This window comes from Felis catus, chromosome D2, assembly GCF_018350175.1.
Source record: "Felis catus isolate Fca126 chromosome D2, F.catus_Fca126_mat1.0, whole genome shotgun sequence".
Taxonomy (NCBI): Eukaryota; Metazoa; Chordata; class Mammalia; order Carnivora; family Felidae; genus Felis; species Felis catus.
The window spans coordinates 15,358,237-15,370,323 of NC_058378.1; the positions used below are offsets into that span (position 1 = coordinate 15,358,237).

A 12,087-nucleotide genomic window follows, 5' to 3' on the forward strand; every position below is an offset into this window, starting at 1 on the left:
CTGCTCCAGAGGGTCATAGGCTGAATCAGCCTATGGCAAGGATTAAAAAAATACATGTTATGTCTTAAAATGTTTCATTCTTTTTCATCATATGCTCATTTGTTTACATAATAAGGTAATATTTTATATTACCTCAAGAGTTGTATTTATTTTTTTCCTCTAATATTTGAGTAAATGACAATTTGCTTATCCTGGCTTTCCTGTGGCTTTGCAGACCCTCGCAATAGACCCCTTGAGCCCCTAGAGAACACTCTTCATGATGGAAGTGAAGGAAAACTGAGGTATTGATTGATTGAATGACCATAAGGCTGGGCAAGAAAGAGAAACCAAAGTATTACCCGAGGGTTTCAAGCTTAAGAGGCTTAGGGAATGGTAGGGTCATTAACAGATATAGGAAGCTGGGAGGATAGAGCTCACTCAGTCACCATCGTAAGTATTGCAGATACAATTTAGAAATGTTTTGGGGCGCCTGGGTGGCTCAGTCGGTTGGGCGTCTGACTTCGGCTCAGGTCATGATCTCGCGGTCTGTGAGTTCGAACCCCGCGTCGGGCTCTGGGCTGACAGCTCAGAGCCTGGAGCCTGTTTCGGATTCTGTGTCTCCTTCTCTCTCTGACCCTCCCCTGCTCATCCTCTGTCTCTCTCTGTCTCAAAAATAAACAAATGTTTAAAAAAAATTAAAAAAAAATGTTTTGAAAATTTATGAATCACATCAGAAGTGTGAGGTTATTATTGTCCTCAGAGCAAGGCGCTAACAAGCCCAGTGCCAAGCCCTTGGCCTACTATTTTCTGCATCTATCCTTCTAGATCCTCATGGCAGCCTTAAGAGTTTGGTATAATTATTCCCATTTTACAGGTAAGAGGTTGAAGACGAGAGCAGTGTTTCTCCACTGGGGGGCTGTCCTCCCCAGGGAATGTTTGACAGTGTCTGGGGGCATTTTCCATTGTCATGATTGAGGGCACAGTTGGCTCCTGACATCAAGTAGGCACAGGCCAGGGGTATTGCTAAACATCTCACAATGCAGAGGACAGCCCCCACCGCAAAGATTTATCTGGTCCCAAGTGAGAACAGCGCCACAGTTGAGGATCTGGGTTAAAAAAAATGTTTTTTAATGTTTGTTTATTTTTGAGAGTGTGGGGGAGGGACACAGAGAGAGGGAGACACAGAATCCAAAGCAGGCTGCAGGCTCTGAGCTGTCAGCACAGAGCCTGACGCGGGGCCCGAACCCACAAACCGGGAGATCGTGACCTGAGTTGAAATCGGATGCTCAACCAACTGAGCTACCCAGGCATCCTGAGGATCTTGGTTTAGAAGGATTAAGTACCTTGCCCAAGGTAACCTAGCTAGTAAGTAGCAGAGCCAGGACCTTCCTGACAATAAGTCTCAAACATGTTGTTTAAAACATATCAGTGTGCCTCCCAAGGTCACAAAACAGCAAAATCTAAAAGTCTGAATTATTATTTTTAAACACCGAGATTTTAAAAACAATTTCAGAGTGGAGGTGATATTTTAAAAATAAGCATCCAGCAATAGCACTATTAGGAATTTATCCAAAGGATACAGGAATGCTGATTCATAGGGGCACACGTTCCCCTATGTTTATAGCAGCATTTTCAACAATAGCCAAATTATGGAAAGAGCTTAAGTGTCCATTAACTGATGAATGGATAAAGAAGATGTGGTTTATGTACATAATGGAATACTATTTGGCAATGAGAAAGAATGAAATCTGGCCATTCCCAGCAACGTGGATGGAACTGGAGGGTATTATGCTAAGTGAAATAAGTCAGTCCGAGAAAGACAGATGTGTTTTCACTCATATGTGGAATTTGAGAAACTTAACAGAAGACCATGGGAGAAGAGAAGGGGAAAAAACAGTTTCAAACAGAGAGAGAGGCAGACCATGAGAGTCTTAAATACAGAGAACAAACGGAGGTTGTTTGGGGGGGGGAGCAAGGGAGAGGGGAAAATGGGTGTTGGGCATTGAGGAGGGCACTTGTTGGGATGACGCTAGGTGTTGTACGTAAGCGATGAATCATGGGAATCTACTCCCAAAGCCAAGAGTGCACTGTATACACTGTATGTGAGCTAACTTGACAATAAATTATATTACAAAAATAAAAGAACAAAAATAAGCATCCAACCGCATCGGTTGCTAGGGCTGCTTTTCTCGCTTTGCATTACGAGGTCTCGCCCCGGGACGGCTCTCACCTGTTTCGGGAGCTAAGAAAGTGCCTGTGGTTTATTTCAGGTGTCATTCTCTCAGAAGACCAACCTGTAGCACCTGTGTTATCTACCTCACCTGGTGTCAGAACAGGAAGTAAAGTGTGCGCGCCGGAAACCACGACCACGCCAGCGATCCCCAGGAAACCAGCTGTGGCAGGAAGTCCAGCCAGCGACGAAGGGAAAGAGAGGGGAGGCAGGCGGCAGCCCCCGCTCCGCCACAGGTCCGAGGGCGGCTTAGTGGAGAAAGAAGCCTCGAAGAAGTTGCCACACCTGTCTCTGTCTCAGTACGACTTACTAGAAACCGATGTCTCTTTCCAGCCTTGGGGGAGTGAGAATTCAGTCCTGAGTCCCGAACCGGCGAATTATGCCTCGGGCTCCTTAAGGGACCGGTGGCAAAGGGAGTCCCCTCCAGACAGCCTGAGCAGTAGCTGCCCTCAGTGCAACACTGTAATCGCCAGACCTGCACGTGCGTCACCGGGTGCCTCCCGGCAGGCGGACCCGCCCTTGAAGCAGGAAGTGGACTACTCGGATAGCGAGGTAGCTGTCACCCTCATTGATACTTCTCAACCTGGAGACCCGCTGAGTCTGCATGAACCCATTAAAATTGTCATCACCATGAGCAGTACTCCGAACTCCATGACAGACTTGGAAAGTTCGCTCCACCTAAAGGTGATTGGCACTGAGAGAGCTGGCTTCACGTCTGACGCTGAGCCGGCTGCCCCGGGGGTGGCCAGTCCTCCCAACATGGAGCAGATAAGAATTCCTGTCATCACACTGGAGCTCTCTGAGGATGGGGCAGGAGGCGCCGTGTGTCCCGAAGGCAGTGGAGGTGACAGGAGTCCCGAGAGATTGATGGTGGAGGCATCATCCAATCAGTGTTCTGGCTACGAATCTGGGGAAGGAGGAAATGCCACCAAGGATGGCAGTCCTTCCCCCACAGGAGACTGCTGTGAAGCAACCCCCCCATTCACACCTCACGCGGCCCCTGAGACGGAGGGGGGAAAGGAAGGCCAGGCTAACCTTGACCCATCATCTTGTAAAACCAGCCATGAAAAGAGACACGCCCGGGTTCTCAGCGTGGACAGTGGTACAGATGTTTTCTTGAGCAAAAGTTCCGCAGAAATTATTAGCGATAAAGAAAAAACAATACCAACTTCCAAATCTGACCTGGAGGCTAAGGAAGGACAAATACCAAATGAATCCAACTTCCTCGAATTTGTCTCCCTATTAGAGTCAATCAACACTTCCAAGCTGGCGGCGTCCAACCAAAGGAACAGCTCAGTGGAGCAGAACAAAGACAGTGGGCTTCTCGGAGGTACGATTCCACATCATTTCTGTCGTGCTGATGCAAAGAAGGCAATACATGTGTGAATTACCTTCTGTGATGCAAAGAAGGCAATACATGTGTGAATTACCTTCTGTGATTTGGTTTTGCGAATGGCAGGATATCTGACCATTGCTGCTTGGTGTTATTGATAATTGCCAAGTGTGCCAATACTAGTGTGCTGAGCACCTATCAACATGGGCTTACTCCAGCAGGAAATTTAAGGCCTAGGAATGAATGTTCAACTTCCCTAGAAGGCCGCGATGTTTATTTCCGAGGAAATAAGCAATTATATTTTATCACAGTGGCCAGAACTCACAGTAGATTTCTGTCTCTTTAAGAATAGATGCATTCTGGGAAAGCTGATTGTAAACTACATTTCTGTGAAATGAATCCACTTTTCTGTTGAGTTCCACTATAAAATCCTACGTGCAGGGCTCCTTAATTATCCCAATTTGTAAACATAATTATAACGAACACACAGCTCTTAATTTATGTCAAGTACTTGTCCTAAGCCCTTTACATATATTAACAGGCATGACCGTACATTGTCATCTGCCCCAGACGGTCCTCGTTTATACTTTTTTTTGCCACCATAATTAGTAATATGACCACTTTTCACTCTCAAAAGTGTTCCCAGTTTGAATAATAAATTACACAGTTACTCTCATCTTAACTCATTTACTCCTCATGTAACCTTATTTAAATAGCCACATGTGGCTGGCTACCGTATCGGATAGCGTAGATCTGTACATGTGTGTCTTCCCAGGAAGCTGTGTGTATGGTGGACAGAGCCCTGGCTTTGGGACCTCAGAACGCAGGGGCAAATTTTGGTTTTGCAGTGCCAGCTGGGTGAGATTGGACAATTTACTAAATCCATCAGAGTCACAGTTTCTTCAATAAAGCAGGAGTAACAATATGTTGCAGATTTACTGTGAGGATTCAATTAGGAAAATGGGTGAAAAGTCTTGCTGCGTGATCAGTTTCAGCCTTTTATTCTGATTCCCCCCTCAGGCCACTTGTAAGGTTTATTTGATTTGTCTACTTAAGTTTCTGTTCTTAAATTTGTCAGCTAACCACATTCAATCTGAACCAATCTGAACAGTATTAAATTGGAAATCTAGGGGTGTGCAAAGAAATATGGATGCTACTTGCTTTTCTACGGAAAGGAAGGGGCTTGGTTTCAGGAATCTGCATGTGTGGGGGGAGGGAGGAGTGGATTATTTACCTCTTTCAGGAAAGGACAGGGTTTGTTTTTGTTTTTTTTTTAATGTATATTTATGTGTGTGAGAGAGAGGGAGAGACAGAGCATGAACAGGGGAGGGTTAGAAAGAGAGGGAGACGCAGAATCTGAAACAGGCTCCAGGCTCTGAGCTGTCAGCACAGAGCCCAACGTGGGGCTCGAACTCAGGAACAGTGAGATCATGACTGGAGCTGAAGCTTGATGCTCAACTGACTGAGCCACCCAAGTGCCCGACAGAGGTTTTCAATTGAAGGATGAAGGAGCAGGACGTAAGTCTTTTAGTTCTTGGAAGGTGAGAACTCAAGGTGGCAAATTAGATGCTGTTTCACTTCTATCTTGGAGATCAGTAATATCTTCTTGCTCCTCTATCAATAATAATTTGTTATGTGCTGTTATCTGAAAACAGAAATAGAGTATATTTCTAACACAACATGACAGTGTTTAATGACACCAGCAGCCTAGGCAACGCGCCCTCATCTTTCTCCTGCTTGATAGCGAAACAGTGCTTGAGCTTTACCTGATTGTCAAAAGATACAAGATTTCCCAGTTCTCTCTATGATACTCTTCTTTCCAACCCAGGCCCTTTCTGCAAAGGGCTTTATGATTATCTTCAGGGCTTGGGGGTGTCCTAAGGTTCAAGGCTACGGAAAACCGCATATGTATCAAAAGCCTTTTAAAACCATGGTTTTGTTTTGTTTTGGGGCAGCTTAATTTAACTTTGTGGAAGTAAACAAAGACCACTCAAATGAGAAGAAGCAAAGGCTATTATTCAGAGCTTGCTACAGCAAGGGAGTCGGCCACCATCACCTGTGTTTCGGTAGAGACTCAAAGGCAGGAGGAGGAGTGGGAAAGCTTTGTAGTGGGGAAAAGGGAAGGCTTCAGGTGTGCTCCGACTGGAGGCTGGGGATACTGGAGGCAGGCTACTTACAGCAGCCTGTGTGATTGGTTAGGGGGCATGTTTGGCTCTCTCTGGCTGGAAGCAGGGACAAAAATTAGGGAAGCTCTCAGTAATTAGTCGAGTCCTGGCCATTTGGGGCCAATTCTTACAGAGGTTATCATTTGGCTTCTTGGACTGTTAGAAATAATCATCTGACTTCCTACAAGTCATAGGACTTGTCCATAGCATGTTGGCTTTCTGGACTGGTTGCTGTAGATTGTGGGTCAGAGTTCTATTTCTATATGTATCTTGTGCGGCCACCACCTGTGTCATATTCAATCACTTCTAGAATTTCTAACAAGATAATTATGAATGTATGTAGAGATGCTTTTTGAAGAATGATCCAAAGTATGGAAAAATGGAAACAACCTAAATTTACAACAATAGGGCTCTAGTTTAATAAGTTATGCTGTATCGATGTAATATTATATAACTACCATTTCTAGATGGTCAAGAAGAATATCTGATGTCATTAAATATTTATAATACTTTAACGTAAATATAACAGTTATAAAATCATATCTGTATTACAACTTAATTTTTGTGAAGAAAAAGTGTATATGCCTAGAAGAAAAGACAGGTATGGTACGTATGTATCAAACTGACTCCTGTGGCAGCGTGGTAGGGTTAAGAGTGATTTAAAATTTCTTTTCTCTGGTTTTAATTATGTGCACTGTTTTTATAGACAGAAAATTCCTGTCAATATGTTATTTTAAAGGGAAAAAGGAAAACAAATAGTCCGTATGTTGACATATGGAATGTACCCATTTAAGAGAAGGAGAGACTAAACTATGAGAAAGAGACACGAATAAATAGAAGATACGTGCAGCATGAGGGGTGGAGCTGTCTACATTCGCCTTTCTGCAATTTTGTATGCGATATGATCACTAGCTAACGCTACTTGTTATGATAGCACTTTCTCACAAGCGTGTCTCTTGAAAACTGAAAGCTTCTATCTTGACGAGCTGTCAAATGAAAGGCAAACATTTTTGGATCCAAGAAATTCTAATGGCAGTTTCACAAATGTGCCGGGAATGTTTATCTTCAGGACTCACTTAGAAGCCAGCAGTGTTTCTCTAATTGCTTGAAGTCCAAGGATGAAAATCTTTGTTGTATACATAATCGTGTGATTTATACTGCAGGGAAGCTAACATAATTTTACTTTTTGAGGGCCCAGGCAGATGTTAGTGGGCTTTTCAAATGGCATGTCTTGAAAGGACCTGTAGGTTCAAACCACTCACTTGTGTTCTTCTCTTAGACAACAATTTACTCAGAAGAACATAACTCTTGACATCTTTGGTCTTGGGAATACAGTGGTTTTTATAACCCTAAAACTGGCCGTTGGGGTATATCCTCAGAAAAGGAGGGGCTGACCCTTAGGGGTGGATTCCATTGTGCATCATGGTATAAGCTAAGGCCCTTATTTTGGTCAATTATTTAAAGAGGATTGCAAAAACTCACAGAATCTTTTCGTACCTATTGATTTCAGCATTCTCATTCACCTGAAATTATTCTCAGGGCAAGGAGCAGGTGTAGTATCTCACTGTGTCTTCCACGGTGCCAAGTACAGAATACAAAGTCGACTATTTAATGAATATCCACTTTATGAAGGGACTAAGTCTACCTTTACCTTGAAAATCTAGAGGTGGAGAATGAGTGAGAAGGAATGACTGATAAGATTTTAAAGCGGTAAATGGGACGTTGCTCCAAAGTAGTCAGGTTTGTTCACGTAATTATTTTTTCATCTGATGCTGTCCATTTATGAGTTATGAACCTTTCAGGCCCAAGTAATCGAAATGGGTGATTTTCAATCAGCTGAGCCAGTGGTCACTGGGGTTATTTCACGGGATTCCCTGAACCTAGAGTAGGTGATGTCCATAGATAGCTCAGTAACCTGCCTCTAACATATAAACTGTTTTTCAAATATACCTAGGTACTGTCATAATTGGTAAAAATAAAATTGATCAAAACACATTCTGAATTCATAGGAGCTGTGTAGATTTTCTGTCTATTCTTGTTTCAGTTTTGGTAACTTGTTTCCAAGGGCTTTCACATTAATTTCTTATTTAACATTATGTTAACACATCAAATGATGTTTTTCAGATACCTGCTCCCAGGAGAAAAGGGAGGAAATCCAGGAACGTGAAAAGCCTAATGGACACAGTTCCAAACAAGGAAAACCAGACATGCAAAGTCAAGACCACACTAGCACCAGCCCTGTGTTCACCGAGCCTGCCAAGATCACGACCCTGTGAGTCTAACTTACTTACTTAGCTTCATGTTGGGGCAAAGTGTGAAGCAGCCTCAGTTAGTGGCTGCTTCTGTTAATGGTTTGTTAAGGATAAGGAGGAGTTCCTAATAGTTCTTGAAACTTTTATATATGTTAAGTTTCCAGGGAAACAGACAAAGACAGATAATCTACAGGGTAACTTCCCAGCAAGACAGCTCCGTCTTGCAAGTTATCAGTGGGCCTGAAACATCTGTGCAAGATGAGATGTCTGTGGACGCTATGCATGTCTTCATCGATGAACACGGTAAGTCCTTAGAGCTTCTTAGTAACGAGGAAGAAGGGATAAGGCTAGTGGCTTTCTCATGCCCGTGTGGTCTCTTAGCCTCAGTACTAGACTTTGGAACAGGAAGACTTAGTCCTGCGATTTTCTCACATAGAATGTTCTTGACTTAGTCCTACGATTTGCTCACATAGAATGTTCTTAGAGCAGAGTGTGCTCCTTCCTGCCTCAGGGCCTTTGCACATAGCATGTCCCTGTACATAGCCCACAATGTGCCATTTATCCTTCATATCTTAATTCTAAAGAAAGTTCTTCAGGGAAACCTTTTCTAGGCTCTCCAGACTTAGTCAGATTCTTCTGCTTTTTGCTCTTAACCCCCTGTCCTTTTCCTTCTTTGATACTATTATAACTTCTAATTATTTATTGACCTATAATAATTTGATTAATGGTATTTTCCCCCTCACAACTGTGAACTTTAGGAAAGCAGTGCCTAGTACCTAGTAAATATTTATTGGATGTGTGTTGAAAATCTGACCTTGATATATATTTTTAGTGCCTTGTCATAAAAAGGATTTAAAATAGAAAAAGAAAGAAAAAATAAAGAGAAGGAAGGAAGGAAGGAAGAGAGGAAGAGAGGGAAGAAAGAAAGGAAGGAAAGGAAAGGGAAGGGAAGGAGGAAGGAAATAATGTTAAGTGGCAAGTTCAAAGTTCTGTAGATAAGTGATATAGGCCCTTGTTTTTTGAGGATGGGTTTTTGGCTTAAGACATCAATTAATGTTTTTTATACATCAATTAATGTTTGTTATTTTACTCTCAAAAGAATCCTGGTTTGGATAATGAATAATATGGTTACCCTATCTACAGATCAATCCTTTGTGGTCTGAAGTGCTTTTGCATCAACAGACAAAGAAGTCTTTTACACTTTAAAGAACAACATTAACACTTATATCAAAGCCTCCAGGGGGGCTGCGGTCTTCCTTATAAATGTATCTCTTTGTGGGAGGAACCTTCAAGTTGAGGTCCTGTCCTTCAGTCTACCTTCCAGCTGCTTATAACACAGTTAATTATGCTCCCGTGTTACCTGAAGAAGGTACACCTCAAACCTGTTCTGCGGAGAGACCATTTCCATTTACAAAGTGAACTGATTTTCACACCTCAATACCCGGAACCTCTTTAGCAGACTAATTTAACTCTGCAAATTAATTCCATCTCTTGCCATCTCATTACTAGGCTGACACACTAGGCAGTGCTCTGTGCCCCTGCTCATCTGCGAATTCTGAGGTGGGGATGGTCTCATGACCTCCACGAAACAAAACCACGTGCTTGATAAGCCTCTTTTAGCACATGATACAAAGACACATGGGCCTGGTATGTTTCATCATACTGACACATGATGAAAATAGACAAAATGATGAACTGAAAACAGTTGACCCTTGCCCAACAGAGCTTTGAACTGCACAGGTCTCCTTATACATGGTTTTGTTTGACTGTTTGTTTCTTTTGGTTTTTTGGGATGAATACGTTGCAGTACCGGAAATGTATTTTCTCTTCCTTTTGACTTTCTTAATAGCATTTTCTTTTCTCAGGCTTACTTTATTATATGAATACAGTATATAAAACATATCACATTCAAAATGTGTGTTAGTTGACTTTGTGTTATGGGTAAGGCTTTCCCCATTAATTAGTGGTTGAGGGTTTTTTTTTTTTTTTTTTTTTAACGTTTATTTATTTTTGGGACAGAGAGAGACAGAGCATAAACGGGGAAGGGGCAGAGAGAGAGGGAGACACAGAATCGGAAACAGGCTCCAGGCTCTGAGCCATCAGCCCAGAGCCTGACGCGGGGCTCGAACTCACGGACCGTGAGATCGTGACCTGGCTGAAGTCGGACGCTTAACCGACTGCGCCTCCCAGGCGCCCCAGTGGTTGAGTTTTTAAGTAGGGAGTTAGAGTCATATGTGGATGTCCAACTGTGTGGGTGGTCGGTGCCCCGAACACCTAAGTTGTCCAAGGGTCAAATGTATATAAAAGTGAATTAAGAGATGGTGCAAATTAATTGATCAAAAGCAATTAAGTAATAGGTAACCGAGGCAAACTTGTCTCAGCATATTATTAGAGAGGTACGTCAAGAAGATTTTTTTAGTTACACATTCTGTGGGAAAATATAAAGAATGGACCTAGATTACCAACAATTATTATTAAAACAGTCCAAAATGAGTTCCTTCTGACTTGAAAAATGTATAAGCTGGAATGATCATATACAAATACTTGTCTAATATTCTTTGCTGAAATTTCATGATTTTCTAGGGGAAATTAGATCCTGTTATTTAAAGTCTGGAAATCAGAAAGAAGGCCCTTTACAGCATCAGCCATCAAATTATGACAGTTTCTCTCGTGCTCGGTAAGTGGAGGTCTGGTCTCTGGTTTGGGAGCTGTCGTGTTGCTGGGGGACATGTAAATTAGCCTGACTGCAAATGAAGTGAGGATCCTGGTGTAGAATGAATGTGTTAATCCGTTTGTAGGTGTCAAAGCATGTGGGTTTTGTGTGCGAGAAAAAGAAAATCTGATATCGCAGAAAAATAAAAAATAAACGGAGCCATTTTTGCAGTAGCCACGTCCAAAAATGAATGTAACATGTAAATATCAATAGAGAGGAATCGTGTGCAAACAATAGTGCTGCCTTCTGGTAGGATGACGGTGCAACACAAGAACTTGTTCTTAAATTTGTCCTGAGGAATGGACCAGAAATGTAGTTAGTTCTCACCTGCAGTAATAATGGAAGCAAGCTCTTTTGTAGATTGATAATCTAAACATCTTTCTTATTTTCCTCCCTTCAGTATGTATTGAATAACTTCCTAAGTTATATTCTAAATGATGTTAATTAAGTTCAATATTGAATTAGCTTGTGCATCTGGAACATACCCAGATTCATGGGCAAGCCGTAAATCTTACTAATGGCAGACGGAATTCATTGTTCATTCTGGACTTCAAGATTCTTTGAGGATAATTCACGTGGACACACCTCAGTTGTCTGCTCTTAGTGGGGAAGTACATTTATCATGTATGTTCCTTTAGAATTGCATGCATATTTGAAGATTTATGGGAGTCCTTTGTGGTGTGATTAGAATGCCTTAGGCGTCACGCCTGGAGAGTTCAAAGGGAGTTACAGGAACCTTAATTCCAGATCCTGCGGTTCAGTGCTCCTTCCCAGGGTCAAAGTTTCCTGCACAGGTGTGCATGGGAAATCCAAGGAGGAACCCCACGTGGGCCTAGAAGGAAGACTGTCTGTGTCCTTGCGGTCTGGTCTCCAGGTGGAATTTTGTTGTGTACCAGCCTTTTAGTCTGTTTCCTCATTGCTGCCACTGCTGCTTAAGAATGCTGGTGTCAGCCATTCCGGCAGAGTTGATGGGTACTGTAGGTGGTGACTCTCCCAGGCCACGCTGTCCCAACTGGGCCCCAACCCTGAAGCAGCCTGCTGTATCCAGAGTCACTCCTGCAGGGAAACACGCATATTCTCCATCGCTGGCAGGCCTTCCACTCTTCCTCTGTCTCCCTCAGGTGCCCACGTTCTGGTCAAAATAGACAGAAGGGTGCCTGGGTGGCTCAACGGGTTGGACTTGATTTCGGCTCAGGTCATGATCTCAGAGTCTTGGATCGAGCCCCACATCAGGCTCTGCACTAAGTGTGGAGTCTGCTGAAGATTCTCTCTCCCTCTCCCTCTCCCTCTCCCTCTCTCTCTCCCTCTCCCTCTCCCTCTCTCTCTCCCTCTCTCCCCCCAGTTTGTGTGCTCTCTCTCTTTCTCTCTAAAATACAAAAAAAACAAAAAAACAAACAAAAAAAACCCAACAAAAA

General features: G+C 42.9%; 1 protein-coding gene across 6 annotated transcripts in view; it reads left to right on the top strand.

Annotated features, from left to right (window-relative positions):
- Positions 1-12,087, top strand: part of PCNX2 (pecanex 2) — a 299,548-nt gene that overhangs the window by 36,553 nt on the left and 250,908 nt on the right. For all 6 annotated transcript variants that reach the window (XM_045039935.1, XM_023240399.2, XM_023240402.2 and 3 more), the window contains exons 5-8: positions 2,250-3,539; positions 7,832-7,979; positions 8,117-8,262; positions 10,543-10,636. In XM_045039935.1, the coding sequence (XP_044895870.1) occupies positions 2,250-3,539; positions 7,832-7,979; positions 8,117-8,262; positions 10,543-10,636 (1,678 nt within the window). The remainder of the gene's footprint in view (positions 1-2,249; positions 3,540-7,831; positions 7,980-8,116; positions 8,263-10,542; positions 10,637-12,087) is intronic.